The sequence below is a fragment of the Syngnathoides biaculeatus genome, chromosome 3 (assembly GCF_019802595.1).
Source record: "Syngnathoides biaculeatus isolate LvHL_M chromosome 3, ASM1980259v1, whole genome shotgun sequence".
Taxonomy (NCBI): domain Eukaryota; kingdom Metazoa; phylum Chordata; class Actinopteri; order Syngnathiformes; family Syngnathidae; genus Syngnathoides; species Syngnathoides biaculeatus.
The window spans coordinates 6142103-6168243 of NC_084642.1; the positions used below are offsets into that span (position 1 = coordinate 6142103).

Below are 26141 nucleotides of genomic sequence, written 5' to 3' on the forward strand. Positions count from 1 at the left end.
AATATGAATGAAAAGGATTTTTTGATATCCATCTTAAAGTCTATTTAACTAGTATGTCGTCTGTACTCACGAGTAAGGCAATTCAGCACTAGTAGGACAACTACAAGTTTGTTGCGAGGCAAAACTGCACAGGTCAACAACTGCAGGCTGCTTGTGACACGACAGAATTTCTAGTTGACATCTTGTGTTTTACTAGTAAAACTAGTAGCACGCAGACAAATACTTATTTGCCGCGCAACAGTTTTCATTCATAATTCGGCACAACAGTAGGATGTGAAATAAATATTCAGATGACTGATGGCTTCAGGTCCACGTACTAGTAGGCGCTGTCCTCACTCGTAGGATAGCTTTGAAAAACTATTGACAAGACATTTGTTTTGGCAATAGTACTAGTTTTTTATTTATGTTTATTGATATTTTAATAGATTGATTTGCGTTTGTGTTGAACTAACTGTACAATGTATAATCTCGAATGTGTACGTAGATCTGCAAAAAATAAATAAATATTACTGGGGTGTTGAATTCATTTTTGTCACGGGCCACATTGGAGTTACAGTTTCCCCTCAGAGGGCCGTTATGAATGTGAAACCATGAAAATCTTTCACCTCATCATATTTACAGATGAAATTGATGTGCTAGTTTTGTCATCACAAATCAAGGGTAATGGGTTTTTGAACTATTGCTCTCGTTGAGGCACAGAATAATGCTTGCAATACCTCACTTTTATCATTCCTATGACAATATGAAACATTAGTACAGATCATGGAAGTCAGTAGTCATAATTTGCCTTCGCGGGCCACATAAAAACATGCGGCGGGCCACATTTGGCCCCTGGGCCTTGAGTTTGACACCTGCGCTACAGCCAAAACAAACTGACGTGTTTATGCCATTATCTATAAAATGTTTATATGATTTGTGACACGAGCGGCACAGCCTCGTCATTCAAAAGTCGTCATTCTTCTTTTTTAAACAATGATTTTTGTTAATATTTCTTTTTGTTTTGTTTTGTTGCTGCATTTTAATTCCGTGACGCACTTGGTGTGTTCCTCTCTGTCACAACTGCCATGTAAATTAAACGGACTTACTTTTTGGACATTCGTGACATAAAATGCTAAGATCCGTGGTCCAGATTAAACAAATGACAGAAGAGAAATATTGCCCTCGGCAGCATCTGGTTTTGCTTTTGAAAGCCTAATAAACTTTTTTTTTTTTTTTTTAAGGCTGACAAGTCAATAATTCAGCTGCAGATGTGATAAGAACCGACAGAGCGTGTTTCTTTGTGCTTGTGCGCACATTCTTTCCTCCTAATCAGCGTGTGTGTCTGTTTCAAAGACCACCGTGAATCCCAGAGAGGTCATCCAGGGGTCGCGGTGTGCTAAGACCGTTCCCCCCAAAAAAAAAACAAAAAACAAAAAACAAAAAACTTCACAACAGCTGAAGTCTTCATTCGTCAAAACGCACCTGGTTGAGAAGATCCCGCCGTGTGGACCTGGACGAACACGGGCTCGCTTTCCTGGTTCTCCTCCACGGCGAAGATGCTGATGTTGTACAGCACGCCGGGGTGAAGGTCGACCAGGGTCACCGAGGTCTCCGAGTCGGGCAGATTCAGCTCGGTGCTGCTGCCCTCCACCGAAGGCGTGTAGACCACACGGTAACCTGATAGCACGCGGATGCGCGTCGTCAACCGCCACACGCACTACTTTAAATATCATCAAAGTTTGGGTTGCAAAATGACAGAAAAGGAAATCTTTCCATGAGGATTAACAGGAATTTACAGAAACTAATGAATCAAGACTTCACAACACTCAATAGAAAAATTAAATAGACCGTAATTTCCGGCCTATAAACCGCACCTTTTCTTTCCACACGCTTTCAACCGCTTTTATGCGCTGATGCGGCTAATTTGTGGATTTTTTTTTTATAACGGCCGCAAGGGGGGGGGCACTCGAGCGGAAAAGGTAAGCGTGAGACCGGTGGAAAATATGTGCTGAGGAAGTGACTAGCGGGTTACTGCCGTGTCTCAGTCATTTTTACCAGTATGTTTTTTAACTGGCTATGTTACCGCAGCGCTAGCGTTAGTGTTAGTGTTAGGTCGGCGTTAGCGTTAGCTTGGCGCTAGCGTTAGCATTAGCACGGCGGCACTAGCGTTAGCATTAAACTCTCTATGTACCATCTTTCTTTGTAAATATCTTGTGTTTCAACGTGGGTTTCAATGTTGGCACTTGCGGCTTTTACACAGCTGCGGCCTTTGTATGTACCAAATGGTATTTCCTTCACAAATGTACTGGGTGAGGTTTATAACCTGGTATGCTCTGTAGGCCGGGAATTACGGTATTTGGAAATCACATTTGAGCATAAAACAAGCTAAAACAAACACGTTTAATGCTAATACTGCAGTATTTTTACTGACAAGTGCCCCAACTTGCTAGTTTTTGCAGTTACGACCCATTGTTGGGTTTTTTTCAATTTTGAGGAACAGGCAAGCTTCGAATAAGCTGCCGCTTGACTAAAGTGATAAAAAAAGAAGCCTTGAAGGTATTGCAATGGCCTCGCATGCGGACAAAAATGTCTTTTTTTATACCAAAACATAATGATTTTGTTTATGCTTGAATATAATAGCTGTCCGTTACATAAGCCTCAATTACCAGTTAACTCCCATGGAAAATTTACAAGATGGATTATCTCCAAGGTATCTCATCTTTATGGACCCACAGAAATTTAGCATAAATCTAAGCAGATGTTAATTACCAGTGATCGGCGCCTGAGGTCTGGACCATCTGATGCGGATCGAAGTCTCGCCGACATCGTCGATGGCGTGCTGAGCAGGAGTGTCGGGAGCTTGGGGAAAAGAACAGAAGGTTGGGACATTTTTCTTGCTTTTATTTGGAATATTTAATTAAAAAGAAAGACCTGGCTTTGGAGTTAGTCATAAGACTTTTTTTTTTTTTTAACATACGCAAAATAATACATAATGTTAAACCGACGCAACTCACCTTCGCATTTGCGCAATCGGAACTTATTGTTAAATTTTATTTTATTCACTCAGTGAGAGGAAATGTCAAAGATGGCGCTAAAGGTTGGCAGGAATTTGGCAATTTTTGTCAGGGGAAATGTGCAAATTTCTCTTCAATAAATGATGGCTTCATTTGACAATTTTACTGACAGGCATGTGATCAATAGTCCCGTCGAGGACCTGAATGAGGTGGACATGCTGTCACGGTCTCCGTTTATTGAATAAGGCGCATGAATTAAATCTGGAACATCCAGTATTGCTCGTCATTCCCGAGGCATAATTAATTTCATGCAAAATGCGGAATTTCCGGCTCGATCCTGGTTTTTATGGGCAAGTTTTGCTATTGAAGCATGGGAACGTCGTCTTCCTGATTTCATGATCTCCTCTGGGAACAAATCCGATCGGCTAATATCTCGGGAAACAGAGTGCGTTGGACTAACGCTTCCGTGTTTTCCTCGTTCTTCCTTACCTGTGGTCTGGGACGTCGACAGGATGAGGGTGGCGTCTCCGTCAACCGGAAGCTCGTAGACGTTGACGTTGTATCTCCGCCCCGGCAGAAGGTCGCCAATGGTGACGGAAGTGGACGACCCAGGAAGGTCTGAAACGCGTAAGGAGAAGTTCGGAGGGGGAGCCCGTTCGGATTTGGGTCGGGACTGGAGCGACCTCCTTCTTACCCAAGACTTGGCGCTGGGCACCCTCCTCGCTGAGCTCGTACTCCACCCGGAATCCCGAGATGGTGGACGAGGCCGAAGTCCAGGACACGACGAAGCTGTTGGAGGTGATTTCCGTCACGGACTCTGAGGTGTCCACCAGCGGGGGAGGCTTGTTGGTCTCTCCCTCCGATGTTTCCACTTGACAGAAAAAAGTTCACGTTTCGTTATGTGCGCTTGCGTTCGGCGGACATCTTCGGAAAGTCGAACGAGAATATAGAAGAATTAATGGTCTTCACTTCTAGGGTCACATTCGGTGTACTAGTGCAAAATCAAACCTTACTTTTGCTGTGGTGGTGTAGTATCACTTCTAGGTCCAAGTTGTTGGCATGCATCTAGTACTCGTAACCTTCTAGCAGCACTAAAATGCTCACTAGTAGTTTTGCCTCACTGACATCATCAAGTATTTTTCCTACTATTGTGGAGAAATGTGAATAGTACAAAAAAACTTTGCTATTTAGACACTGTGCATTAGTGCTTAGCTGTTCTACTAGTATATCCATCTTAAAGTCCATCTACTAGTACACTTTTTCGCCTCACTAGTAGGACAAGTCACGTTACTAGTAAAATGACTAAGGCACACAAATAGAACATCGGTGTCTTACGAGTACTGTCATGTTTTTTTTACTACTGCGTGCATTTCTGCACATTAGGAGTACAAATACGTGTTACCATTAAGGTAAAACTAGTAGCATTTTGGTGCTACTGATGGAGTTCAGGATACTAACGTCTGACACATGCCTACTAGCCTAGTATTGTTCATAGTTCAGCACCATAATTTACTAGTTATTTTTAATTGCATACTAGTAGGCAGTCAAAAGTGGCACTACTTGTGGAAAAATGTTTAACTGTATTCTCATTCTACTAGTGCACTGAATTGTCTCACTATTGTGGACAAATAGTATATTAGTATATCACAGGTGTCAAACTCGAGGCCCGGGGGCCAGATCCGGCCCGCCGCATGATTTTATGTGGCCCGCGGAGGCAAATCATGCGCATCAACTTCCATGATTTTTGTTCAAATCTGTCCCAAAATTCAAAATTGTCATGTCATACATGACAACGTTGAGCTATTACAAGCATTTTTGTGTAACCAAACAACAGTAGTTGTAAAAACCCATTACCCTTGTTTCTGATTCCAAAACTAGTTAATAAATTTCATGTGGAAATATGATGAGGCAGTTAAACATTTTTATGGTTTCAGTACATGAATGCCGGAAAAATCGAATGGCTTCCTTTGAAAACGACAATAATGCCAAGTCTTACTTGACATTTTGGGGATTCATTTAACATTATTATTGTTTTCTTTTAAGTTATTTGTTTGAGATGCTGAGGATTTTGTTTGTTTGTTTTGTTTTGGCTCGAGACAACCAAAACCTAATTCGGTTGCGCGGGTCCGCGTTCATACGGAGACAACATTTGGAAGGGTGGCGCGTTTACTCACAAGAGCCATGAGTGGTGGTGAAATCGAAACGCGTGACCTCTCGTTGTCCGTAGCGCAAGATGCTGATCAGCTGACCCTCGTAGGTGACCCCCGGACGCAGGCCGGAGATGGTGTAGGAGTTGAGGTGACCGGGAACCACCACCTCCCTCCAGGGACTGCGGGAATTTTTCTAGCAACAGCACGGGGTCCAGATGCATGATGAGCACTTTTATATGAAGCACTAGATTTTATATCAGTAGGATTTTATCTCATTGGTGGTACTAGAAGCAAGCAGTTGCCGACTAGCGCGTACTAGTAATTATCCGAAGCTGCCCTACCACTGAAGACAATGACCGGACTTATATTAAATCAATGCTCAATAGTTTATACAAAGGCAGTTTAAGATCATGTAGCGTAATTTCCGGCCGATAAACCGCGGCAACCCTGCGGGTTATGCGGCTAATTTGTCCATTTTTTTTTCCTAACGGCCGCAAGGGGGCACTCGAGTGGAAAAGGAAAGCGTGAGACCGATGGAATATATGTGGCGAGGAAGTGACTTTTACCGGTATTTTTTTTTTTAAAAAGCAGCCCTGTTAGCGCCGCACTAGCGTTAGCGCTGTGCTCGCGTGTTGCTGCTGTGTATTGCCGTGTCTCAGTGATTTTTACTGGTATGTTTTTTTTTTAACCGCCGCTAGCGTGAGCACGGCGCTAGCATGTTGCTGCTGTGTTACTGCTGCGTCTCAGTGATTTTAGGTATGTTTTTTTTAACTGGCCCTGTTAGCGCCGCGCTAGCGTGTTGCTACTGTGCAGTTGCCGCAGCTGATTTTTTTTTTTTTTTTTTTTTTTTACCAGCCCTGTTCGTGCTATTGTGTTGTTGCTATGTTAAGCTAAGCTAAGGTATTTGCAAAGTCTTTCTGTGTACCGTCTTTCTTTGTAAATATTTTATGTTTCAATGTGGGTACTTGCGACGTATACACAGGTGCGGCTTATGTGTCTACCAAATGTTATTTCTTTTACAAATGTAGTGGGTGAGGCTTATAATCGGGTGCGCTCTGTAGGCCGGAAATTCCGGCACTATTAAACTCGTGTTTCAATGTGGGCACTTGCGGTTTATACACAGGTGCGGCTTATGTATGTACCAAAAGGTATTTCCTTTACAAATGAACTTGGTAAGGCTTATAATCAGGTGCGCTCTGTAGGCCGGGAATTACGGCACTACTAAACTCGGGGTTCTCACAATAACTTTAACTTGGGTGCACCGATAAAAAGAAGAAAAAGTGAACGTCGAGAGCCACCAGCTCAGTCTCTGACGTTCCAACGCGTTTGTTTACATCTTTTCGGCAGCAGAGTAAAAAGAGTTTGGAAATAAAACGCATCGATATCAGTGAGCGACAGGGATTCCGATGTACTGCGACTCACAATCTTCCATTTGAGGATGTACTGCGTGATCTGAACAGACGAGGGCGGGTTCCACTGGATGGGGTGCGAATCCGGCTGTTTGCCCGCCTCCGTGATGATGACCTGGACTGGCCTGTGGCCACCTGGAAAGTTGAGGCGAGACTCGATGAGATGAGAAAGGAGAAGCGGGGAGGCGACGTCCAGTACGTTTACAAGACGGTGTTAGCGGTGGGTGAAAGACGGCCTGTGGGATAGTTTGGCGCGACCGGAGCGCCGGCTCACAGACGCGCTCAGTGTGGGACATCACACCCGAGTACTATGCACAGCACTATTTATCTGCCCACCCTTACTGGCATGTGTCTGTCTTTCACCGGTTGCCGTTCAGACTCCTACAAACATGTTTTTGCTCCGTTGCAACTTTAGAATGAAAGCTTTGGTACAAAGTGTGACGTTACGTAAGAGCGGTCGGCCGGTGACCGAGGTCGACGATGACACCGAGGAAATGTTCTTGTGTGCGTAAATGTTTCCCCACCTTGGTAATTCTGCTGGGGCTCACACCTCATTTCTCCGATCCCGTTGCCGTAGCAATAACAGCGATAGTGAATGCCGTGGATGACTTTGTCCCACGACTCTCCGATCTGATAGAACGCCCTCGTCTGGGGCTCCTGGCATTGATCTGTCGCGGGAGACGACAGTGACAAAATTGAACGCGCCTGCGCTCCGTCCACGCCGCAGACCTTCACGTCACGTGACGTCGGGGAGGAAAAACGGATCTTCACTTTAAAGGAAGAGTTTGCTGTTTCAAATGAAATACATTTTATTAAAGATGTTAAAACTGACTATGTTGTGACAAAAGAAAAAAGAAAAAAAACGCAAGACAGCACAAGGGCTAAAGTAATGGGCAGAATCTTCTTTTCCTTTCGGCTTGTCCCGATTAGGGGTCGCCACAGCGTGTCATCTTTTTCCATCCAAGCCCATCTCGTGCATCTTCCTCTCTAACACGGACAGTCTTCATGTCCTCCCTCACAACATCCATCAACTTTTCCTTTGGTCTTCCTCTCTCTCCCTCTTTTCCCTGGCAGCTCCATCCTCAGCACCCTAAACCAACATAGTCACTCTCTCTCGCCCCTGGACATGTCCAAACCATCGTAGTCTGCTCTCTCAAATCTTGTCTCCAAAACATCCAACTTTGGCTGTCCCTCTAATGAGCCCATTTCGGATCCTATCCAACCTGCTCACTCCGAGCGAGAACCTCAACATCTTCATTTCTGCTTCCTGTCGTCTCTTCAGTGCCACCGTCTCTAATCCGTACATCATGGCCGGCCTCACCACCGTTTTGTAAACTTTGCCCTTCATCCTAGCGGAGACTCTTCAGTCGCATGGAACACCAGACACCTTCCGCCAACTCTTCCACCCCGCTTGGACCGGTTTCTTCACTTCCTTACCACACTCTCCATTGCTCTATATTGTTGACCCTAAGTCGTCGCTATCTCTTCTCCCTGGAGCTTCACATTTCCCCCTCCACCCTTCTCATTCACGCACATATATTCTGTTTTACTTCAGCTAATCTTCATTCCTCTCCTTTCCAGTAAATACCTCCATCTTTCTAACAAGGGGATTCCAGTCTAACCTAATCTGTCAGCCTATCCATTACAGCAGCAAACAGGAAGGGGCTCAGAGCGGATCCCTGATGCAGTCCCACCTTGAATTCATACCTACGGAACATCTCACCGCTGTTCTGCTGCTTATGTTTTTCATTGATTGTACATTACAAAGAATACAGCACATTACTGTTCTCACCAAGTCATCTGGTTAGTTGATCACCTCTTTTGTATTTACAACAACAAACCGGTAATATTTCGTGTAACGCTAAACGCTTCCAGCAGAACCAGATCTGCACTCTAAGGCTGTCAGGTGAGACCAACGAAATAGTCTCCTCTTGGCTCTTTTTGTTGTCCAAGTTTAGTGTGCAGGGGAATTACTTTGGGCAGATGTCAGGGGGCAGGGCGAGAGTGAGGGCTCGGGCGTGGACAGGAATGATGCTACGTTCAAATGTTGCTAGCAGTTTGAAAACTGCATATTTTACCTTCAACTGATTCTCAGTCATATCATTTTTCCAAGCTTTTCATTGGTTATGGGTTTGACAATAAAGTAACAGAGAATTCGGAAACTGGTTTGCAAACATTACAGAACTGTGATCGTAAATATAGCTAGCAAGATGGTCTGACTCGATTTGACTGCCTTGAAATTTAGTTGGTACTCCAATTCCTTGCTTTTTTCCAGAACAACTTAGGACTTAGTTGAAACCTGAAGGTTAAGATTTAAGACTGCCCCAGGACCAGAACATCAGTGACTTCTTACTCCCACCTCTGCCAAGAACTTACCAATAGCGTCACACTTCCAACGCCCACGTCCCTGTCCATAGCAGGTACAGTTCATCATGTAGCCCTCATCGTGGCGCTTGGAGAACTCCTGGTTGACGTCGTAGGTCAAACCCTCCACTATACACTGATCTGGACACCAAAGGTGACAGAGTAAGTGGACCCTGTTGTCAACAGATAACACAACCGGCGAGATCGCTGTCTAACATCTCGTGGTTCTAACCTCGCAGCTGTGAATAAGCAATACAACTCCACTCCCCGCGACCGTTGCCGAGACACGTGCACTGCATCATGTGACCCATGACATCGTGGCGTTTGTCCCATTTGTCTCCGACACGGTGCATGACTCCGTCGTTGGTTGTGCACACCTCCTCGTGCGCTACAAGGCAGAGGCACTCAAATAAGAACCAGCGGTACTCGCTTCTGTGTGTTTCCGCAGTACCAAACGCGCCTGCGGGCTTACTGAGTTGTCTCTGTCTGAGTTCAGTCAAATACTCAATAACACAAACTGACTTCTTGTCAGTTACTGGATTTCACGCACACGGATTGTCTACAAGCAACCAAAATATTCAGACATCCTTGAATGACATAAAACCAAACAGGCAAAAGGATGAGAAACGAGGAAACGGATGGCCCTCACACGCTTACCAGCCATGGGGCAGAATCCAAAGTGTTGGTCGGCATCGTAGTTGTACGTGGTGCCGCACCACTTCATGCCATCGCGACGGCCATCGGATGTGCAGTCGGTGTAGTTGCGGCCGCTGTAGAGGTAAGGGAAGTGGCACAGGGCGCCGTTGGAGTTGCCTCCTCGTGTGGCCACAATAGCTGGGAATGTGAGGGAGGGGGAAATTTTAATTCCAAGAACATCTAACGGACCAAAGACCGTGTGGCGCCTTCGTAATCATGACCTAAAACAACGCCAGACAAGTCAAAACATGGTTCTGATTGGCATCGGCCATTCTTCTTACCGTTCTTCTCAGTACAGTAAGAGTACTGCTGGTCTCGCTCGTAGTCTGAGGTGGTCGAACACCAAAGTTGGCCGTCCGTGCGTCCGTCCGTGGTGCAGGAGTAGTAGGTCTTCCCCATGAAAACAAACGGGAACACACATGGCTGGCCGTTGGAGTTACCGCTGTAGACCTGGCTCCTGGCCTCTGGACGCACACAAAAATGGGGATTTGCTGAAAATGAATGGTTTTCAAGTCTCCGTGAAGCAATTTGGAGTCCTCAATTCAGCGGAATGCTGGGAACAACCCGGCAGAGTACAAACATCAGTTACTGTACATAAGTACATTTTTCAATTCTCTTTACTTGACTTTTCTTCTCCGAACATAGTTTTACTTTTACTCCTGACATTTGACAGTAGCTATGAGGACTTTCGACTCGTCACAAAAGTGTCATCCCTTTTTGAACACATCCACAGATGATGATACAATGTTAAAAAAAGAAAAACGGGTAAAGTAGAAAAGTAACAAAAGGAACAGCGGTAAAATAAGTCAACATCGTGGCTGCGATTTTTATTTAGAACTTCCGTGATGGAACTTGAACCAGGAGGCATTAACGGTGACGCAACGGGTTCAGAGACACAAAGTACTATCGAACAAAAATGTGTATTTTTTCTATCATTGTCATTCACGAATTGAGCATTTTTGCTTGTCAGGTGTTAGCATGTTAGCTAGCTAGCTACCATTTTCTCGCCATTATGAGCATTGTGAAAATGAATGAAATGAAAGTTAATGAAGGAGGGGAAATGATGAAATAACCAAGCGCAACCTAGTGGAGATTTGTCTTCAAAATATTGATGGAAGCCCCCCAGTTCGAAGAGAAGCTCGTCCACCTCCTGGAACTCACCCCACTCCTGACAGCTGACTCCATTGCCCAGACAGGTACAAAGCATCTGCTTGCTGCCCTGGCTTCTGACCCAACGCTGTCCGTCGTAGTAGGTCGCTCCAGAGTCCGTGCGGCAGGTTCCTTCGGCGGGGATCTCCGGCTGCAGCTGAGGTTGAAGGGGGCTCACCACCACCGAACCTGTTAAAGGGCGAAGACGAGTACTTGGATGCGGGACGTGAGCCCTGAAGCCAAGGCCGGTGGGGTTTTCCTCGCTCACCTTGGCCCGTGTTGTGGCGCTCACACTTCCACTCCCCACGGCCGTTTCCCAAACACAAGCACTGAAGCCTTTGCCCATTGGCGTCATTCTTGGACCACGTGTCCCCAATCCGGTAGGACTTTCTGGTGTCCTGGTCGTTGCAACGGTCTGGTCATGGAGATAAAGAGTTGTCGGGGCTGCAGTAGCCACTAAACCGCGACCGACGTTTGTTTCGCGTGCGTGTTTCCGCTTACTCCTCGACGAGCACGTGATACGCCCGTTTCCTTCGCCCAGGCACGTGCAGTCGAGCATCATCCAGCCTTGGTAGGGTTTCTCCCAGGTTTCCCCGACCACGTACGACGAGGCGGCGTTGTTGTCGTAACATCGCTCAGCTGCATGGAAAAACAAGCACATACAGAAATGTATTCGTTCCATACCCTTTATATCAAGGTCTATGTACTCATAGCATATTAGTAGGACAACTACAGTGTACAGTATGTTCCTAATGGGACAAAACTACTAGCCGTATAGTGGCACCAAAATTCCAAGCGGTAGTAGTTGCCTCATGGGTAACATGCCCTACTAGTATGCAGAAATGTCATACGATACCAGTAGGTCGTAATTGGGGGGGGGGGGGAGATTACTTGTAGGACAGAGTGGGTCTATTAGTGCAATGATTTATCGGACTAGTGAGCGTAAACAGCGTACTTGTACCTGTACCTTAAGATTAGTATCAAATATATTGAATAAATGCTGAAAGAGCTTTCTCTAAACGTGTCTTCCGTGAAATCCAAACCATCAAGTTGCATGTGGATGATTGTGAGATGAGCAAAGAGGAGACGCGCAGCTATGCACACTCTTGTCTGACTCCGCCGTTAAATATTTACAGCGGTACTCGACACAAGCCGGCCTTTGTGATCCGCTTTGTCAGCTGGCCTGTCCGCCCGGTGCAAATGCGCCCGTTTAGTCCCACGGTACGCACCCACGGGCTTGCAGGTCCACTCTCCTTTGCCGTTTCCAAGACACACGCACTCCAGCATGTAGTCGGCGGTGTCATGAGGCCTCTGCCAGGTGTCCCCGATTTTGTAAGACCGTCCTCCCTCGTGGCAGCGATCTAAAAATCACAACGTGATAGAGGGAAGATATGCGTGAGTGGTGGGGTTTGCTCGGTTTAACAACAGCATTTCTTTTTTCAACTTTCTCCAATCATATCAAAACAAAAGCAGCACGTCGAGCTCGTCTTTGCTCGACGTTGCCCGGACTGTGTTGCTAACTAACGCGGCGGTGGTGGACTAGGAAAAAGAGTGTGGCAGCGCAGCGGTCGTTGTTAGAGAAAGTTCCGTGTGCCGCCACATTGGCCGTACGAATGAGAGCGTTGTCTTTTCAATTCCTCGAAGTCACATGTGTCAAACTCGAGGCCCGGGGGCCAGATCCGGCCCCCCCGTATGATTTTATGTGGCATGCAGAGGCAAATCTTGTGTCGCAACCTCCATGATTTTGTACCAAAATTTCACATTGTCCTATCGTAAATGATAACTTTGAGAAATTACAAGTATTTTTGCGTCACCAAACATAAATTTGGTTCATAAATTTCAGGTGTAAATATGATGAGGCGGTTAAAGATTTTTTCTTATGGTTTCACAACCACAGCGGCCCCTCTGAGGGAAAGCGCAAGTACGGTGTGGCCCGCGACAAAAATGAGTTTGACCTAACCCTGCTCTAAGTGACGTTGTGGGTCAGTCTCGGATTTCTGGACAGGGAGAGAGCCAGGATAAAAATGTAACTTTACAATATGTTTAAAGCATGTGGCAGTGTTTTTAAACTCAAATTCTCTGAGATTCAATGACACCATTAGAAAAATCAAATCCAATCAATGTTTTCTGGACAAGAATGCCGGCGTTTTTGATGAAACGAAAGCTTTTCGGCGACTCACTCGCGATGGTACAGCTGATCTTGCCCCGACCCGATCCGATGCAAGTGCAGTCCCACATCATTCCGTCCTTTGGTCTCTCGTAGGTTTCTCCGACCCGGTATGTCCGGTCATTGTACTTGTCATAACAAGATTCCTCCACTAATAAAAGTACAGAGGAAACACGACAGAATAACAACAAAGTGCTTGGAGGACGAGTGGAGGGGGGGGGGGGGGCTGCCTGCAAAACATTTTCTATTGCGTAAATGAGTGTAATATTAAAAAAAAAAAAAAAAAAAAGGGGAATAAAAGTACAGTAACTGACTGACCTTCAGGCTTGCTTTTGCATTTGATGCCTTGCGCTCCGTTGCAGGTGCACAAGAGCAGGCTACCTCGGTACGGTTTCTCCCACTGCTCGTTGACTCGGAACGAGCGTCCGTTTTCCTCGCAGCCGTCTGCGGGGACGGAGACAGAAAAACCCGTCGCGGTCACAAACGCGCTCGGAGAGGAGTTCAATTTTGGTTTTGTGGTTTCAGTTTGCAGCGCGTTTGAGATTTGGGGACGCTTACACAAAATCTTGCACTTGCGCGTCATGCTGAGACCTGTTCCTAATATTTACACCCTGAGAGAAAACTGTTTGCGCATTTATTCACCAACCCTGCCATACAACATCAGGTGAGGTCCATGTACTAGTACTGCGGCACTCTTTTTCCAAACTCCTGGAAAAAAAATTCAGCACACTAGTAAGATGAGCGTGTTACTGTGTTCTCTTCTAGTGCCCCTTTTGGCCTGCTAGTTCATTTTACTAGTAAACTACTGCACTGCTCTAACGACACTATTAGGCCCAACGAGCAGGCAGGTGTCACACACTAGTAGCCTCCGGGACTCTACGTACTAGTAGCTGCAAAATGCAAACTACTCCTTTACTAATAGTGTACTAGTGCAATGGAGCGAGAGTACAATATTAAGCATATTGCACAAATGCTGAGTCAAATAGTAGCTCAACTACATATTTCTTGTTAAGCGAAATTGTGTGACAGCAACATAATTTTTTGACCGGTGAATATCTAGCGCTTAGTACAGTAGTGCACACATTTTTAACCCATGCAGTTTTGCCTCACTAGTAGCATAGTTGTCCGACTAGTGTGTAGAAATATAGTGTTTTGGAAGCCAGTAGGGTAAAATTATTTCCTAGCAGATCATCATTATGCTAGTGCACTGATTTTTTTGTTACTAGTGATGACAAAAAGGGTACTAGTCCACATCCATCCATTTTCTTTGCCGTTTATCCTCACAAGGGTCGCGTCAGGTGCTGGAGCCAATCCCAGCTGTCAAGGGGAAGAAGGCGGGGTACACCCAGAACTGGTTGCCAGACAATCGCAAGGAACATGGAGACAAACAGTCACACTCACAATCACACCTAGGGGCAATTTAGACAGTCCAAATAATGTTTTTGGGATGTGGGAGGAAACCGGAGTGCCCGGAGAAAACCCACGCAGGCGCGGGGAGAACATGCAAACTCCACACAGGCGGGGCCGGGATTGAAACCGGGACCTCAGAACTGTGAGGCCAACGTTTACCAGCTGACCCACCATCTCAGCTGCAGTACACTGGAAAACTAAAACCACAACAATAAACATTCCGTGTCAAACTAGTAGCTTTCCCCGCATCGGACACTTTTGAGCAAATGTGAGGATGATCTGGATTTATAAAAGCAAAATGTCACACACATGGAAGAAATCAAATCAAAAACAGTGAAGGATTATTCCAGTATGAAAAAAAAAAAAAGAAATTACAACTAACATTCACGAGCCTGTTTGAAAGTTCAGGCAAAAAAAACGTTGCTGAAGCCAAGTGAGCGAAAACTGAATGCATGCACAAACCTGCACCGACAGCCTCCGTGTCGTGGAAATCGGGAAACACTTGATATTGTCCACTCTGCCTTTTACTCTTGGGCACGGCGCGGACCAGCGCGCTGCACGCCCACAGCGCCACCAGAACCCTCGCGAGGGGCACACCAGTCATTTTGGGACAGGAAATGAAGAAAGACAACGCAAAAGTGTGAGTAAAGGAGGACGAGGGGGAAAACAAAAACAAAAACAAGCTCAGACTGTATCAGTGGGTGCTGTTGTACCCACTGCCGTGCAGCCGGTGTGCGAGACCGACGGGACCGACGCGCGCGGTTTATAAAGGCCGCCGGCCGAGGCCGTCCGAGGGTGGGCGGGTGATGCTGCCCCCACCCGCTCAACCGGATTGGAGAGGGGCGGGGGTGGAGGAAGAAGCGGAGGGGGGCGCAACTCCCTTTCCAACAAAACAAAGTATACCCGCGATGGCAAGAGTACAGTCCTCTCACATGCAGTATTTAAGTAGAAGTACTCTTCATTGACCGAATCAAGTATTCCACTTCTCTAGTTGAATTGAAAGAAAAAAATGTTTTGACCAGTGCAAAAATAAAAAAAAAAAAAAGTTACAATTCGGTTTTACTCTCACTCACACAAGTCGGCAGTTTTAATCACTCCACTCGGCGCATTGAAAAGTAAAAACTACTCTGCACCCTAAATACCTGCCAGCTTTTCTCAACTTTTTACAACAAAGCACCACTTCGAGAAAGACAGTAGCGTAGCTGGCCCAAGTGCTCATCAAAAAACAAAAACAACAAAAAAAAGCTGATGTTTTACTCTTAAAAAGAAGTCATACTGTGATTTGAAATCATGAAGGCAACAAAGCAATGTTTCAATTCGACATAAAAAAAGGAAAACTTTACTGAAATCCATCCATTTTCTTTTGGCGCTTATCCTCACGGGGGCCACGGGGAGTGCTGGAGCCTAACCCAGCTGTCAACGGGCAGCAGGCGGGGTACACCCTGAACTGGTCACCAGTCAATCGCAGGGCACATCGAGACAAACAGGCGCACTCACAAGCACACCTATGGGCAATTTAGAGTATCCAATTTTGGGGATGTGGGAGGGAACCGCAGTGCCCACCCGGAGAAAACCCACGCAGGCACGGAGTGAACATGCAAACTCCACACAGGCGGGGTCGGGATCGAACCCGGGACCTCAGAACTGCTGCTCCACCGTGCCACCTTTACTGAAATAATGTTTCAAAATAAAATATACGGCATATAAAAGTCAAATGTCATAAAATACTGTAAATATTTGGAAACGTTTCAAAAGGTCTTACACTTAAAAGATAAATACAACTGCATTGTACCTAAATTTATTGCACTTGGATGAAAAAAAGATCAATTAAATATTCCACATGATGCATTAGTTTGAACACAAGCCTGCCGTGTTGTGTCGTTCTCGCTTATTCATATTTGTCATGAATCACGATAATAACAAGAAAGAGTGCTATTATCTTCGTTAACATTGCAACACTAAAACTACAAATTGTGTTTGTAATCATAATGATAAGAACACATTTTACCGTGTGAATTATCGTCCAAGAGTAAACAGACTTCAAACAAAAAGTTGTGTTTGCAGTCCTGCTCAGGAAAATAGAGACCATATCAGCAGCGCGTACGCTACTTATCGTTTGTCATAAAACTGGATAAAAACCTTCTTTCCTGTGCGCCAGCTGTGCAAAGATCAGCACTTTTTTTCTTTTCTTTATTTTTTTAAACCGGCAAAACGTCCAAAGCAGTCGCGGGACTACGTGTCGAAAGTACTGTCAAATGTAAATGACTTCTTTCATTTCTTTTCGAGTCGATTTCACCAGATTGCCGATTAAAACATTAATAAAGAGACAAGTGGCATGGTTAGGAAAACTATTAAAGACACTTTAAAAGGATTCTAAGTTATTTGGACTTTGAATGTGGTAAAGGTACCCCAGGTTTTGAGCGAGCCACCTTTTAAGATTTTTGAGATATGAATCGTAATAAGTCATTTTTTTTACTCTTCTCATGTCCGTTTTGCTTAAGGCTAACAATTCAAAATGCCACAGATGGGCTAACGCATCAGTGTCACGATGTTTTAAATTTTTCAACAACTGATATTTGAACGTAAAGCGTTGGCCTCACAGTTCTGAGGTCCCGGCTTCGATCCTGGCCTGTGTGGAGTTTGCACGTTCTCCGCGTGCCTGCGTGGCTTTTCTCCGGGTGGGCACTCCGGTTTCCTCCCACATCCCAAAAAAACATGCAACATTCATTGGCATATAGCCAGTGAAACCTTGCAGCGGTTGCAGAATGATAAAATGGTTCTCAACCACAATCCATTCCAGAACACGGTTCAAGAAGTGATTTGTTCGAAAACCAAATGGATATTTCCCATTACCATTAATGGAAAAGGAAATAATGCATTCCAAAATGGGATTTTTAAAACATTTTTTACACTCTAAATTGCCCCCAGGTGTGATTGTGAGTGCGGCTGTTTGCCTCAATGTGCCCTGCGATTGGCTGGCGACCAGTTCAGGGCGTACCCCCGGGAAAGCAAATGGATGGATGGATCGATGATATTTGAACAGAAAGGGTGACGCAACAGATGCTGATCGACAATGTCACAATAGCGCATGTATCTTTTGTGAAAAATGAGCAATATTCCTGAAGCTGACCTTCTCCTTGTGAGTGTTATACTGCCCCCAGGTGGCCATGACACCTACACCAGAAGGAGCAGAACAATGTCAGTTAAATTGAAACAAACGAACAAAAAAAAAAAAAAAAAGACAAATATTTCACATTCTGCCCGCACCGCTGAGGTTTTCGGACTTTGATGCCCACCTGAACCCATCCCCCAAAAGGTGGACGGCCAGGGTCGCGACCCCGTTGCCCCGCGGCCCTCAGCCCTTTCGCACGTTGTGTCGATGAACGAGGACGACAGCCCCCCCCCCCCCCCCCCCTCCAGACTTCCCGCCGAGTCTCAAAAGAGTCGCAGGTCTGCGCCCGCGACGGGGAGGTCTGAGCGAGACCCACACAAAACCGACTTGTCCTCAAGACCGCCGGTTGACTCACCGCTAGGGCTGAAACGCTTCCATCATTTCCTTTCGGAAATTGACGTTCGAAACCGCAGTCGGTCCGGGGCGTCTGTGCCCGCTCACGTCGCTCCCGGTCGCGGTCTTCGCACAGACGGACACAAACATTTGCGCGACGTTGACAAACACTAAGTAGCGGAAATACTCTGGGCAATAACATGTGAGAGTATAATGTACACGTTCAAAGATTATTGCTGAAAATGTGCAAATACTGAGAACTTGGCAGTACTCCAGTTGTGGCGATACTGTGTAAGTGCAAAAAGGAGCGAGCCGGCCGCCTGCCGCGTGCAAGAATCCTTTTCCAAAAGTTTCCATTTTGGCGAACGGCGGCAAGCTGTGGTGGGCTCGAACACGTGCCGTGTTGACCCTCCGGTGTTACTGACTCCCATATTTACATATTCACGGTTTCGAATACTTGGTGAAATGTGCACTTCTGCGGAATTGGAGAAGAAATATGGAAAGCTGTTTCAGCATTTATTCCAAATCCTTGATTACCATCTTAAATTCCACGTGGTACCGCACTCCTTCTTGTCACTAGTACGACAAATCAGCACTACTAGTAGAACGACGTGTCTGACTAGTAGTGTAGGTCAAATACACGTTACTAGTGAGGCAAAACTGTGCAGTAGTTGTGACGTGTGTGGTACTAGTCCTCCTATATAAGAAACAAACAAAGTCATGTCATTATCCAAGCCGCTTATCCTCACAAGGGTTGCGGGAAAGCCGTAGCCCATCCCGGCTAGCTTCGGGCGAGAGGCGGACTACGGCCCGAACCGGTCGCCGGTCAGCCGCAGGGCAGATATCGACACCATCGCTGAGCGGGAATCGATCCTACGCCGCCCGCACCAAAGGCAGGCGTGTGTACCACTAGAGAAAACTAGAGAGAATTCAATGTACTAGTACAGAACAGTTTCTGTTTAATTTTTCTGAGCACTAGTAGGAAAACTTTGGCACGCAAACAAGTTGCTAGTGAGACAAAGCTTTGCACTAGTCAACAACATCCTGCTAATAGAACTCGTAGTGATCGATAAGCTCAAAACACAAAATAAATTCATTTCATGAAAACTGCACTTCAGCTGCAAGTCACTAGTGAAGAAAAACTGCAGTAGCTGTACGCTAATAGTCCCGCTAGTGACATCCAGTTCTACTCATTAACACCCAGACGCAACCAGATGTCAACGAGTGCAGTTTTTCCCCCCCTCGCTTGTAACATGTAACGTAAACGTGCGCTCGCGCGGAACCGGAGAGGAACGGGCCGAAAAGAACATGTAAATATTTGGCGCACACAAAGCAGACACGAAGTTCTGACAAGAATTGGACGTTTTGGGGGGGCTTGACTGGAATTCCTGGGCTGGGAAGTCTCAGGATCAGATTTACTACGCGTCTTTTTTTTTGTTTCAAGCGTCTGGAGGGACGCCTGGCGTATATCACGGCGCTTCTCGGCACGGCTCGATGTACTCGGAACATTTTTGGACTCCGACAAAAAATATGTACAGCGTCGACTCCTAGTAGCCCCCCCCCCCACCCCACCGCCGTGATTTTCGCTTTAACGCATCGAACGTGATTCATATGCGGAGGGAAAACAATTTGCTGTGACAAAAGTTATCGCTGCTGTCCCGCGCTCCAGCTTTTTTTTTTTTTTTAAATGAAACATTTATCCTCCTCGCTGTATTACATAACGCAGAATCTTGGCGCCTTTGTGATATTTCGGAAGGTTTGGAATCGATATTAGCTGCAATATTTGTTTTATGGACATAAAGCATGTATAATACATTACAAGAGGAGACGAGCCTGTCTTACGAAATTCAAATCAAAACGTCTAACACATGGTAAACTTTTGGATAAGTTATCCGTCCATTTTCTTAGCCGCTTATCCTCACGAGGGTCACGGGGAGTTCTGGAGCCTATCCCGGCTGTCAACTGGCAGGAGGCGCGGTACGCCCTGAACTGGTCGCCAGCCAGTCGCGGGGCACATAGAGACAAATAGCTGCACTACGGACAATTTGGAGTGTCACAGTTCTGAGGACCCAGGTTCGATCCCCGCCTGTGTGGGTTTTCTTCGGGTGGGCACTCCGGTTTTTCTCCCACATCCCAAAAACATGCAACATTAATTGGACACTCTAAATTGCCCCTTGGTGTGATTGTGAGTGCGGCCGTTTGTCTCTATGTGCGCTCCGATTGGCTGGCGACCAGTTCGGGGCGTAACCCGCCTCCTGCCCTTTGACAGCCGGGATAGGCTCCGGGACTCCCCGTGACCCTCGTGAGGATAAGCGGCAAAAGCAAATGGATGGATGCACTGAGGGAATATTTGAGAAAGTTCTTTAGGAGGCGACCCGCATCCTGCCTGCTCCCTGTCACGTCCTCCACTGGACTCGGTCTGGATTTTGTGCACAGGATGTGAAGAGCTTCTGTTTGTTTGCTGACGACAAAGGGAGGGGGCGGGAGAAGGGCGGGGGGGGGGGGGCGCCGGCACTTTCCCCAAAGATTCCACGACGCCGAGCAACAATAGCGGGTTGCCACGGGAACCTGATTGGGATGTGACAGCGATTGACGGAGGGCGGGGTGGTGGGGCTGAGATAATCAGCACATTTAGGTCTCGGATCTTCATTTTTCATCTCTGGGTTGATTTTGGAACGCAAACTCCAGGTCAAAGGTCATGTTTTTCAAGTGCACGGATCTCGATTTATGAACAACCCCGGATGTGAACGATTTCATTTATCAACACGAGTCTGGCGATGAACTGCATTTCCATCGGCTTCAACTCGGGACGATGATCCGAACCAACGAAAGCGGCCACGCGGGTCCTTCCTTCTTTTCTATGTGGAAACGTTTAAAAGTCTTGTGCCCTCCCGACAGCTCATTCTTCCAAACAAAGCGTAAGTCCAATTTGGACTGTAATTTTGGAAGATTTTGCCGCCCCCCCCCCCCCCCCCCCCCCCGGCGTGAGCTCACAGCGAAGGATACGGATACCTTGTAAGCATGACCTTATTGATGCGAAACATGTGTTACTCTTGTTTTTGTTTTTTTTTTTTTTCCCGTTCTTTATACCCTGGGGGGAGCCAGTGGACTTTAAAAAAAAAAAAAAAAAAAAAGAAAGAAAACGTGTTCCATTATTGGCCACGTGCTAATTGTTTAACCTTTGCCGGGCACACGTTGACCACAGCTGGCCCACAGAATGAATGAGACCAATGTGGACAGAAGTACGACCCCCCCCCCCCCATCCCTTCCCTTTGGACTTGCGAGAGTTTTCATTGTTGCTATTGCAAAAGGAGCTTGACAGATGTGCACAGAATTTGACGCCAGCGTGATAACCCACCCCCCCACCCCCCCACCCCCCGTGCCCTTTTTTTTTCCACGTCTCTCGTCGACTCTGACCGGAATTGTCCCGACAAACTGCCCGCTACAAAAACACAACAGCTATACTGCAGCTGTTGTGAAGAGGAAACGAAAACAAAAAGATTACCAGACACAAATCGCAGTCCGTCAAAGTCCGCCATTGGGAGGCGTTCAATAGAATCAGCACACGGAATACAGTCAAGCCTCGGTTCGCGAACGTCCCCGTTTGAGATTTTTTTGCTTCTGCTTTTGAACGAAAATCAGTACTCGAACGCCGTCAAAACGTCAAAACCCGGAAATAATATAATGCCCACGACGCGTTTTGTTATTGTCTATTCCTTGGGTCACCAACGCGGTGCCCGTGGGCACATGGTTGCCCGTGGGGAAGACGTAAGGGCCCCCCCGCCAGGGATGTTCCAAAACTAGCACAGGTCACAAATTATTATGATTTGTACTTTCAATTTTGAATCAGACTTGCTTGCATTAATGATGTTTTTAAAATGGCCGTAAAATTAAAACAAAATTATTTTATGTATTATGAAGTCTCACTCAGACGTTTGCCGCAAACGGGTCACGTAGGTCTTCATACGATCGCTGCTCACAAAGTAGCCCCTTGGCCTCATAAAGGTTGGTCACCCCTGGTCTATTCGGACGCCCCCGAAAAAGAACAGTTTTTGTTATTCTGTATAACGCATATAGATAAAGATACGGCAATGCACTCCCAGCCTAGTGTACTCTACTACTAAAACATTTTAAGCAAAAAATAAATATATTTCTTAAACTATTTTATTATATAAAGTATTTAAACTATACATGTAGTTCTACCATGCAGTTTATTATCAGGAAATGCTAAAAAAAATGCTTTAAAAAGCCTATTTCTCTTTAGGCTTGGAACAGATTATTTCTTTTTCCATTCATTGTAATGGGAAACATCAATTTGGTTTTCGAACAAATCACTTCTCCAATCGTTTTCGGTAAACGGATTGCGGTTGAGAACCGAGGCATCACAGTATAATCGATAACGGCGGAGTGTAGTGATAAACAAAGCGATGTTAAGTTAAAAACTGATTCCAAAGCAATCGTTGGCGATGGCAGTTTTGAGCTGACCTGAGCCAAAGTTTATGATCGCTGTGAAACACAACAAAAACTCCCGGACACGTGAGATGTAACCCAGACGTACCTACAACGTGTGGAAATCCCTCATCTGGTTTATAAGGACCATCTAAAAAAAAAAAAAAAAGTTAAATAGTTTTGAACCGCCCACAAGCTTGCAATACATTTACACTTATCAAAACACGCATTTGAAAAAGTATTGCCTCCCACCTGTTCTTACTCTCTTCCCTGTAAAAAAAAAAAAAAAAAAACAGCAGAGCATTATATAATATCACCTTGAGGGATCATAAATTAAGTTCTGCAAATAAAAGAATCTGAAAAAGGGTCGCTTACTCCGAGCTGGTTCGTGGTGTCTCCCAGTTCGAGTCTACAACGAAACCAACACGGACGGCAAAAGTCGAACAGAAGTCTGCGGACATATTTTGGTACAATGTAATACAGAATTCTAAAGGATGATGGATACTTCCAATCAGCTTGGTACACAGTTCTGAGGACCCGGGTTCGATCCCAGGCCCGGCCTGTGTGGAATTTGCATGTTCTACCCCGTGCCTGTGTGTGTTTTCTCCGGGCACTCCGGTTTCCTCCCACATCCCAGAAACACGCAAGATCAATTGAACACTCTAAATTGCCCATAGGTGCAATTGTCAGTGTCCTGCGATTGGCTGGCAACCAGTTCAGGGCGTACCCCGCCTTCTGCCTGTAAACAGCCGGGATAGGCTCCAGCACTCCCGCGACCCCCGTGAGGATAAGTGGCTCAGAAAATGGATGGATAACTTGTTCAAAAGTTTACGACGTGTTACATGTTTTGATTTGAATTTCGTACGACAATCTTGTCCATCTTGAACAGGGAAGCGTTTGATCTTGTGGATAAAAGGGTACGACGGTGCAAATCCGGACTGGAATTGGCGACGAAATTCATTTTATAAGCCCCGGAAAAAAAAACAAAACAGCGGCCCTTTTTGTCTCCGAAGCAACATTTTGTTTTCTTGCAGCTTTTCCTGCAGACTTACTTTGCGGGGTCGCGTGGGAAATCGCACCGAGTGACTAACGTGCCTCCTGTCATTGTAAGTCGAGCGTCACCATTACTCACTCGATCCTGTCTAGACGACACGAGCGCCGTCGACGTACCTGGGGTGCTGCGTGAGAAAGGGGCGGGGCTTACCTGTCTCATCTCAGGTGAAGTCAGGCTCATTTCGGGAATGGGACCCGTTGACTCACTGACTTTTGGAACAGGGTGGAAATTGTCTTTTGTGTGTGTACGTTTGGGGATGGGGGCCGGTGGGGGGGGTGTGTGTGTGTGTCTTCGCCTTGAATAAAAGCAGAGAAAGGTACTCTAAGGCCGTGTCCAAGCAAACCCACACGGTGTCGGAAATCTCCACAAAGGTACGCAAACTTTCCTCAACGGAGACGCCTCGGCAAACAAGCGCAGCCGGTGTTTGCCCCCGAACATTTGGCGTGTTGCGACGCTCTCGTACACGGAGCCCGAATCGTCCGAGCACACACCGCTTCTTCATCTCGCTGACACACTCGTGTCAGGGTTCTGTTTTCGCACGGGTGCGCCACAGCGCTTGAATCACAGGGCGCAGGGTGGTCACAGTTCACACCCACACAATCATTTACCGGAGGAGTGCAATGGCACTGCTTGGCTTTTGCGAGGGAGGTGACGATGTTGGCGCTGGAAGCGCGCAGAGGTGTTATTATCGACTGCCGGTGCTGATGTTGCACTCTGCGAGGCCGACAAACGCTGCAATGCTCCAAAAAATAAAAAAAAGTTTTGGGTGTTGGGCTTCGGGGTAAAAATTTAAGAGGAGCATAAAATGCACTATAAACTTTACAGCTAAACCTAATTTGACCAGGTGATTTCATTTTTACTACAACTTTCTGTTCTCTAAGGGAGCGCCAAGGCAAAATCCACAACGTACCGTAATTCCCGGCCTACAGAGCGCACCTGATTATAAGCCTCACCCAGTACATTTGTAAAGGAAATACCATTTGGTACATACATAAGCCGCACCTGTGCGAAAGCCCCAAGTGCCCCCATTGAAACACGAGATATTTACAAAGAAAAATGGTACACAGAGAAGAGTTTTTAAAACCTTAGCTTAGCATAGCAACAACACGGCGGCACAAAGAGAGCCGGTAAAAAAAAACAAAAACAAAAAAAAAAAACAACCGCAGCAGATATACAGTAACAACACGCTAGTGCGGCACTCACAGGGCCGGTTAAAAAAAAAAAAAACATACTTAAATCACTGAGACGCGGCAGTAACACAGCAGTAACATGCTAGGGTGGTGCTAATGCTAGCGCGGTGCTAACTGGGCTGGTTGAAAAAAACAAACCGGTAAAAATCACTGAGATGCCGCAGTAACGCAGCAGCAACATGCTAGCACAGTGCTAACGCTAGCGCAGCGCGAACAGACTGGTAAAAGTCACTTCTTCGGCACATATATTCCACCGGTTTCACTCTTACCTTTTCCGCTCGAGTGCCCCCTTGCGGCCGTTAGAAAAAAAAAAAGCAAAAATGAAGCACATCACCGCATAAGCCGCAGGGTTGAAAGGGTGTGAAAAAAAGTCACGGTTGATAAGCCAGAAATTATGGTAAATTCATACATTTACAGGTCTTTCTGTAACTCCTTCAGTCTCACTTTCTCTTTGTCACAAGTTGCTGTTGACACTCTGAGAAGACGTATAAAGCTAAAGTCGACAAAACGCTAATCGCATCTTTTTGGCCATCTCTTCTCCCAGTCGGCCATTTATGGAGAATTTACAACTCGCCAGTCCGACTATGGACTCCCCCTGGAGCAGTGAAATGATTGTTATCCACTAGCCCCTACATAATGTTACCACTGATCAAGGAAAGTCAAAATATTTACAAAAATAAATGGAGTTTTACTTCCGTAGCAGTTTTATTTCAGTTAACATCTCTCTTTACTTTCCTTGGACTAATTCTGCACCCCCCCCAAAAAAATATCACCAAATATTTACTGTAATTCCGAGCGCACTCGGTTACAAGCCTCACCGAGTACATTTGTAAAGGAAATACCATTTGGTACATACATATTCCGCAGCTGTGTAAAAGCCGCAAGTGCCCACATTGAAATTGAAACACGAGATATTTACAAAAAAAAAGACGGTACAAAGAAAGAGTTTAACGCTAACGCTAGTGCTAGCGCGAGCATCGCGCTAACGCTACCGCTAGTGGCACGCTAAAGCTAGCACCGCGCTAGCGGTAACGCTAACAAGGGTCGGTTAAAATGAAACTTACCGGTAAATATCACAGAGAAAAGCCAGTAACGCAGCAGCAACACGCTAGCACAGCGCTAACAGGGCCGGTAAAACTCACTTCCTCACCGGTCTCATGCTTACCTTTTCCACTCGAGTGCCCCCTTGAGGGCGTTAGAAAAAATGCACAAATTACCCGCATCACCGCATAAACCGCAGTGTCGAAAGCGTGTGAAAGAAAGTCGCAGCTCGTAGGCCGGAAATTACGGTAAAAGGTTTTATTGGTCTTTTTTACTAATTTAGATTTATCGAGAAAGTTTCCGTGAGTGAATGTTCATGTGAGGGAGTATAGCTGGAAATGTTCACTCAAAACAAAACGGTATTAAATCATTTTAATTCCTCCACACTAAAATCCGTTTTCCCACAAATTTAAGTTTACACGGCTTCATGCTATCCGTGACATTTTTTTTTTTTTTTTTTATGAACGCGTGGCGTAATCACTTGTGAATCATCCTGACAAACGCTGTGCGATTTTTCATACTCAACGGAGTGGAGACGAAATGAAATGACTTTTTATTCTTCTT

At 45.9% G+C, this 26141-nt stretch overlaps 1 protein-coding gene and 1 long non-coding RNA gene across 3 annotated transcripts in view; both read right to left on the minus strand.

The window, feature by feature from the left end:
• Positions 1–15140, minus strand: part of fn1b (fibronectin 1b) — a 40918-nt gene extending 25778 nt beyond the window's left edge. The window contains exons 1-18 of one of the 2 annotated variants that reach the window (XM_061813890.1): positions 14801–15140; positions 13247–13372; positions 12942–13079; positions 11991–12122; positions 11263–11400; positions 11030–11176; positions 10774–10950; positions 9894–10076; positions 9574–9750; positions 9149–9304; positions 8929–9057; positions 7077–7220; positions 6566–6687; positions 5168–5336; positions 3688–3864; positions 3483–3611; positions 2749–2838; positions 1462–1656 (exon numbers count right to left, since the gene is read on the minus strand). In XM_061813890.1, coding sequence (XP_061669874.1) covers positions 1462–1656; positions 2749–2838; positions 3483–3611; positions 3688–3864; positions 5168–5336; positions 6566–6687; positions 7077–7220; positions 8929–9057; positions 9149–9304; positions 9574–9750; positions 9894–10076; positions 10774–10950; positions 11030–11176; positions 11263–11400; positions 11991–12122; positions 12942–13079; positions 13247–13372; positions 14801–14942 — 2671 coding nt within the window. In that variant the 5' untranslated portion in view covers positions 14943–15140. The remainder of the gene's footprint in view (positions 1–1461; positions 1657–2748; positions 2839–3482; positions 3612–3687; positions 3865–5167; positions 5337–6565; positions 6688–7076; positions 7221–8928; positions 9058–9148; positions 9305–9573; positions 9751–9893; positions 10077–10773; positions 10951–11029; positions 11177–11262; positions 11401–11990; positions 12123–12941; positions 13080–13246; positions 13373–14800) is intronic. The other variant, XM_061813892.1, reaches the window with a different exon arrangement.
• Positions 15141–22270: 7130 nt separating this feature from the next.
• Positions 22271–23609, minus strand: LOC133497473 (uncharacterized). Its single transcript, XR_009794046.1, has 4 exons — positions 23497–23609; positions 22668–22743; positions 22545–22562; positions 22271–22443 (listed from the first exon to the last, which is right to left on the minus strand). It is a non-coding gene; the product is annotated as an uncharacterized LOC133497473 (long non-coding RNA).
• Positions 23610–26141: the final 2532 nt, after the last annotated feature.